The sequence below is a fragment of the Palaemon carinicauda genome, chromosome 11 (genome assembly GCF_036898095.1).
Source record: "Palaemon carinicauda isolate YSFRI2023 chromosome 11, ASM3689809v2, whole genome shotgun sequence".
Lineage (NCBI taxonomy): Eukaryota > Metazoa > Arthropoda > Malacostraca > Decapoda > Palaemonidae > Palaemon > Palaemon carinicauda.
Genome location: NC_090735.1, coordinates 122,707,701 through 122,715,200, shown reverse-complemented (window position 1 = coordinate 122,715,200; position 7,500 = coordinate 122,707,701). Strand labels below are relative to the sequence as shown.

Below are 7,500 nucleotides of genomic sequence, written 5' to 3'. Positions count from 1 at the left end.
CTCTCTCTCTCTCTCTCTCTTACAGTAACACGGTACACGAAGATCATAAAAAACTCTCTAAACGTTTGACTAATTCACTCTACCAAGAGCAAATGAAGCTCTGCGTGTGGATTGAAAAATATTTGAGATATCAAAAATCCGCGTAATTCCTTGTAACTCTCTCTCTCTCTCTCTCTCTCTCTCTCTCTCTCTCTCTCTCTCTCTCTCTCTCTCTCTCTCTCTCTCTCTCTCTCTTTAAAAATTGCAATGCAAGTAAAAATCTCTCTCCCAAAGAGCAAAAGGAGTCTCCGCGGATGGGCTAAAAAGTCTTTGTGACATTATAACTCTCTATCTCTCTCTCTCTCTCTCTCTCTCTCTCTCTCTCTCTCTCTCTCTCTCTCTCTCTCTCTCTCTCTCTCTCTCTCTCTATGTCTGTGCTACATTTATCCTCCTTGTTACGAGACTAACAATAATTCATTTATGTCAAAAACTAAGCAAACAATAAAAGTGCATACAGAGCAGTCTTTCCCAATGTGGTCTAGGGAAGACTGTAGTTCAGGTGTGAAAAGCATATCTTCTATGACGGGCGCCGTGAAGATCCAGGCGTCGTTGTAGTCGAGAGCTGCAATGGAGAAATTGAAGGCCAAGCATTCAGGGTTGCAAAGGGAGGTATCGCAAGTCAGAACTTCGTATATTATCACCGAGTCCGTTCTGCGGAAGAATCGTCGGATGTATCATCGTCGCAAAGATTCCGGGCGAAATAAGTCCCACCCTTTGATGAAGTCATGGCCAATCACGTTGTTCCACGTTGAAATAAGTCCCACCCCTTGATGACGTCATGGACAATCACGTTGTTCCACGTTAGTAGCGGTTACAATACCAGGATGTGAACGCAAGAGCCCGCCGTGTCGTGCATAAGGCCTGGCGTTCTTAAACGAATGATTGAATGATCCCTTTACAAATTTCAAACTATACTAACTTATAATTTAAGGGGATGTCTTGTGATTGCTGTGGGAGACAATATGATTGGCTATGACGTCATCAAATGGGAGGGGCTTATTTTGCCCGGAATATCTGCAGTGATTATAGTTAGATTTTTTTTAATTTTTGCATCTATACTCTACATCTTGAAGATATTTTAGTAATTCTCTTGTATTTATAAGCAAGGGTAAGAGGCGCATGGTAAGACATAATACTGTATTATATACAGTGGCATCCTCGTTGGGAGAGACTCACGTTATTGGACCTTTGGTGACCCAGCTTTTCATCCTGACGTATTCCGAGCTCATGTTGACCATTGCCACCTTGAAGCTGTCTATAGTTTGGTTTAACTGTGGAGAATAAGTAAGTATTAATAATAATAATAATAATAGTAATAATATTATGAAACCTGATACGGCAACAAAAAGTGATACCATATCCAACTGTCCATGCATCCTGTTTACTTGTTCGCAGAGTAAATGTTGACTGACATTCCCTCTTTTCATGGTTACTGGTAACAGTTTTGTTCGACGAACAAATTGCCCTGTCATCTGGGAGGTCCCTTATTGATTTTTATACTCTTTTATTGTGAGTTCTTATCTGTTCAGTTTCCTCCATTATTATTATTATTATTATTATTATTATTATTATTATTATTATTATTATCATTATTATTATCATTATTATTATTATTATCATTATTATTATTACTATTATTATTATTATTATTATTATTATTATTATTATTATCATTATTATTATTATTATTATTACAAGGTAAGCTACAACTACTACTTGGAAAAGCAAGATGCCATAAGCTCAATGGTTCCATCAGGAAAAAATAGCCCAGTGAGGGAGTGAAACAAGAAAGTAAACAAACTTCAAGAGAAGCAATTAACAATGAAAATAAAATATTTTAATAGTAACAGCATTAGATTGGATCTTCCATATATAAGCTATAAAAACTTAAAAAAAGGAAGAAGAGAAATTTGAAGCCCACATCAAACCATTTTGATGTGGTAACAGTTTTGTTCGATTACTCTCTCGTCTGGAATGTCGTTAGTGTAACTTACTTGTGAACTTTCATTAGAAGGGGCCAGCGTTCGATCCCAAGTATGAGGTAGAAATTTATTTCTATTTGAACACGATGCTGTGTTGATATTTATCCATATTGACTCATTAGGGGTAATTTGAATGAATTACTACCAATTATGTCACGTGGTGGGCCGGGAAGTCGGGGAAAACTCGCTGGTAAGAGACTGATGTCTCGCCAGGTAAATACTGAACTGCTTGGTAGCAGTTAGGTTCCGACTTTTTTTATGGCCTCGCGTGGCATGGTTGGTTTCGACCTGGCCTTTCATTTGAAGGGGCCAGCGTTCGATCCCAAGTATGAGGTAGAAATTTATTTATACTTACAATAGTTTTATCAGTGGACGCGCCCTCAATAGACGCCAAGTAGGTTGTTTGTTCGTCTTCAGGAGATGGAGGATTCACTGTGGTCACAGGGAATGGGGTTGTCGTGGGCTCGAAAACTAGAAACAAATGAAAAATGGCATTGAATTATCGACTAATTATTCTCAATTGTCTCCTTCAAAAGATAATTTATGAATGTTTTTTTTTTATTTTTTATTTACTAGATGCAATTTCTTTAGAATATGGAGGAGAAAGATCTCACAGTGGAGGATATTAGACAGAAGAAATTGGAAACGGCTTTCAAGAAATAGCGACCCTGCATAGCGGGTTATTATTATTATTATTATTATTATTAGCTAACCTACAACCACTGCAGGACAAAGGCCTCAGGCATGTCCTTAGTTATTATTATTATTATTATTATTATTATTATTATTATTATTATTATTATTATTAGCTAATCTACAACCACTGCAGGACAAAGGCCACAGACATGTCCTTAGGCATTATTATTGTTATTAGTAGCCAAGCTACAACCCTAGTTGGAAAAGCAAGAAGGGCCCCAACGGAGAAAATAATAATAATAATAATAATAATAATAATAATAATAATAATAATAATAATAATAATAATAATAACCAAAGACAAAATCATTTATGTATGTGGCGTTTTTTAATATCCTATTCAACACCATAACCAAATGATCGGTTTTCAGGAATGCAGTTCAAAGCATCTGAATAAAGATAATTCCAACGCCTTCTCGTACCTGAGGTTGTGTAAGAGATGTTGAACCCAGAAGCGTTGAACTTCGTAACCGTGGAAGTGAAATAAACGTGGCTTGTCCCTCCCAGCGTGACCACTTTCTTCAGATCCTCGGGTTCCCGGATGCCGTAGAACATGTTGTCGTTTCCCTGGAGAAGGTCCTCGCCTGAAATGAGTGAGTAAAGTCACAGAGGCGTGCTTTAAAGCAGCGTCCAGTAATATTATCCTGGCATGAATGGTAAAAGAACTTGTGGAGATAGAGAAGGATGGGGTTAGCTTGCTGTAAGCGGAGTCGTGAAGCAGGTGTCTGCGAGTGTGTGTGTGTGTGTGCTGCACCGTCCAGCAATTTCAGGATGACAGGAATGGCAGAATAACTTATGAATATATAAAATATAGGAGAGAGAGAGAGAGAGAGAGAGAGAGAGAGAGAGAGAGGAGGAGAGAGAGAGAGAGAGAAGAGAGAGAGAGAGAGAGAGAACCCTCTGCCTTCCAGTGGTGGCATGGTTCCCTTGGAGACCTCTCTCTCGCTGCTAGATCAACGGTAGTTATACAAGGTTACGAGAGAGAGAGAGAGAGAGAGAGAGAGAGAGAGAGAGAGAGAGAGAGAGAGAGAGAGAGAGAGAGAGAGAGAGAGAGAGAGAGAGAGAGAGAGAGAGAGAGAGAGAAGCATAGTAGGTGTGTGTGTGTGTGTGTGTGTGCTGCACCGTCTAGCAATCTCAGGATGACATGAATGGCAGAAGAACTTATGATAGAGATTTTATGGGGTTAACTTGTTGTAAAGTAAGCCGCGAATGTCGTGAAGCATAGCAGATTTGTGTGTGTGTGTGTGTGTGTGTGTGTATGTGTGTGTGTGCTCGATAACACTAATCTACTTTAGCATGTAATTTCCTAGTAAGTTACATTGAGCACTTGAAGGTAATGAAGGTTCAATAAACTACTATTATGGATTAGTTTTGGTACTTGAAGTTAGGACTAAGAAAAAATAACTTAAAGTAATAGTTTCAATATTGGTGACGAGGCTAGGCCTACCATTACTTTCACGATGCCATTTCCTTAAAAAAGGCATCCTTTGATCTTTAGCCTCACCATGGCTCTATAAAAAAATATAGATAGAGTACAATAAAAGTATTTTTTATCTAGAAGTGGGGAGATTGAAAATTCTAGACCCATTAGCTATCCTGGTGTTCCCAACTCATCAAACATTAATTTGGAATAAGAAAAACACCTAACCTATTCTTCAAACATTAATTTGGAATAAAAAAAAACTCATAGCCTATTCTTCAAACATTAATTTGGAATAAGAAAAACACATAACCTATTCTTCAATCATTAATTTGCAATAAGAAAAACACATAACCTATTCTTCAAACAATAATTTGGAATAAGAAAAACAGAACCTATTCTTCAAACATTAATTTGGAATAAGAAAAACACATAACCTACTCTTCAAACATTAATTTAGAATGAGAAAAAACAGAACCTATTCTTCAAACATTAATTTGGCATAAGAAAAACAGAACCTATTCTTCAAATATCAATTTGGAATAAGAAAAACACATAACCTATTCTTCAAACATTAATTTGGAATAAGAAAAACACACAACCTATTCTTCAAATATTAATTTGGAATAAGAAAAACTCATAACCTATTCTTCAAATATTAATTTGGAATAATAAAAACACATAACCTATTCTTCAAACATTAATTTAGAATAAAAAAACACACCACCTACGCTTCAAACATTAATTTGGAATAAGAAAAACACATGAGTTATTCTTCGAACATTAATTTGGAATAAGAAAAACTCATAACCTATTCTATAAACATTAATTTGGAATAAGAAAAACACATAACCTCTTCTTCAAATACTAATATTTGGAATAAGAAAAACACAACCTATTCTTCAAACATTAATTTGGAATAAGAAAAAACAGAACCTACTTTTCAAATATTAATTTGGAATAAGAAAAACCCAACCTATTCTTCAAACATTAATTTGGAATAAGAAAAACACATAACCTATTCTTCAAACATTAATTTGGAATAAGAAAAACACATAACCTACTCTTCAAATATTAATTTGGAATAAGAAAAACACATGACCTATTCTTCAAACATTAATTTGGAATAAGAAAAACACACAACCTATTCTATAAACATTAATTTAGAATAAGAAAAATGCAGAACCTATTCTTCAAACATTAATTTGAAATAAAAAACACATAACCTAATCTTCAAATATTAATTTGGAATAAGAAAAACACATGACCTATTCTTCAAACATTAATTTGGAATAAGAAAAACATATAACTTATTCTTCAAACATTAATTTGGAATAGGAAAAACACACAACCTATTCTTCAAATATTAATTTGGAATAAGAAAAACAGAACCTACTTTTCAAATATTAATATGGAATAAGAAAAAAGAACCTATTCTTCAAACATTAATTTGAGATAAGAAAAACTCATAACCTACTCTTTAAACATTAATTTAGAATAAGAAAAACAGAACCTATTCTTCAAACATTAATTTGGAATAATAAAAACACATAACCTATTCTTAAAACATTAATTTGGATGAAGAAAAACACACACGGATGAATTAAACACACCTGGACCAATAACTAGGAAGTCCCCTTCGGTGAAATTCATCTTGTTGCTACCATGGATGTTGTTCTCAGGTAGACCGAGGTCAAGATACTCGATGGTGAAGTTGAACTCTGACACGGGAATGTCTGGCTGAAGGATCCAAAGGACTTCAGCATTCGGTTTGTAAGAGAACATGCCTGTCTCGTCGGCGGGCGCCGTCAGGTATCCTTCGGTGGCGTTGAGGATCAAAATTTCAGTGGCTGAAAAAAATTTATTTTTTATTTAGTGTTTCATAATAGTAAAATTATGTTTAAATATTAATAATTTAATTAAATTCTAACATAAAAGAAGAAAAACTCTACAGATAAACATTTTGAAAAGAAAATTTTGCCAAAATATCAGTGGCTGAAAAAGATTAATTTTTTATTTAGTGTTTCTTAATAATCAAATTATGTTTTAATAGTAATAATTTAATTATATTCTAACATAAAAGAAGAAAAACTCTACCGATAAACATTTTGAAAAGAATATTTTGCCGAAAATTTTAATGTTTGTGGATGACTCGAATGACAGCCATGACTCAGACTCGAGTCACATTATTTTTTTTTATTTAGTGTTTCATAATAATCAAATTATGTTTTAAGATTAATAATTTAATTATATTTAAAAAAAAGTAAAAGAAAAATCTAACCGATAAACATTCAGAAAAGAATATTTTACAGACAATTTTAATGTTTGTGGATGATTCGAATGACAGCCATGACTCTGATTCGAGTCACGTGACTAGTCTTTTGTTTACATTTGGGTCTGATGTGTCAATTTCGAATTTCTCCCGAATTTCCTGTATTTTTTAGTGTTTATTAGCTATTTTACGAATTATTAACCCTTGAAACGATGTCGAATAGTGAATGTGAATGTTCTGATGATCCCCAAACCCCGACATCAAGCGGCAGCAGCTTAAATAAGGTGTTTTTCTATCGTAAAACAGCGCAAGTGTCAAGTTGGTAAATTTGTATTGTATTACAGGGTGTGATTTTCGAACAGAAAATATGACTTCCTGTGTTTTTTAGTGTTTATTGGTTATTTTACGAATTGTTAACCCTTGAAACGATGCTGAATAGTGAATGTGAATGTGCTGATGATCCCCAAACCCCGACATCAAGCGGCAGTAGCTTAAATAATGTGTTTTTCTATCGTAAAACAGCGCATGATGCAAGTGTCAAGTTGGTAAATTTGTATTGTATTACAGGGTGTGATTTTCGAACAGAAAATATATGATTTCCTGTCAAGTTTACGTATTCTTCCGGTTCAAATTCTGATATTGATGATAGTGAAATTAATCTAGATGACAAATTGCCTCGTTTAAAGTGTGGAGGAAAGTGTTAACTCATCAGCAAGTTATTGGAACGAGAGCGAAGAAAATATAGCAATGCATAGTGTCTGTACGGAATGTTTAAACTGGAGCATGTTCCAAGTGGCCATGAACCTTAAATGATGCTGCTTTTTACCTTAGATTACCTTAAAACTTTTTCCAATTTCCTTAAATTTTAAGCTAGTAAAATCGAAATTACCGTAGAATTACCTTGAAACCATGAAAATTACCTCAAACTAAGGGAATTACTTTTAAAGTTTAAAGTGGTTTTAAGTTACTGAAACCGAAGTTACCATAGAATTACCTTGAAACCACGAAAATTACCTCAAACTAAGGGAATTTTAAAGTTTAAAGTGGTTTTTAAGTTACTGAAACCGAAGTTACCTTAGAATTACCTTGAA

The 7,500-nt window shown here is 34.4% G+C and overlaps 1 protein-coding gene across 1 annotated transcript in view; it reads right to left on the bottom strand.

The window, feature by feature from the left end:
* LOC137650158 (uncharacterized) overlaps positions 1-7,500 on the bottom strand; it is a 19,114-nt gene that overhangs the window by 5,489 nt on the left and 6,125 nt on the right. Inside the window, exons 3-7 of the mRNA XM_068383316.1 lie at positions 5,751-5,987; positions 3,140-3,301; positions 2,377-2,492; positions 1,216-1,310; positions 495-690 (exon numbers count right to left, since the gene is read on the bottom strand). Coding sequence (XP_068239417.1) covers positions 495-690; positions 1,216-1,310; positions 2,377-2,492; positions 3,140-3,301; positions 5,751-5,987 — 806 coding nt within the window. The remainder of the gene's footprint in view (positions 1-494; positions 691-1,215; positions 1,311-2,376; positions 2,493-3,139; positions 3,302-5,750; positions 5,988-7,500) is intronic.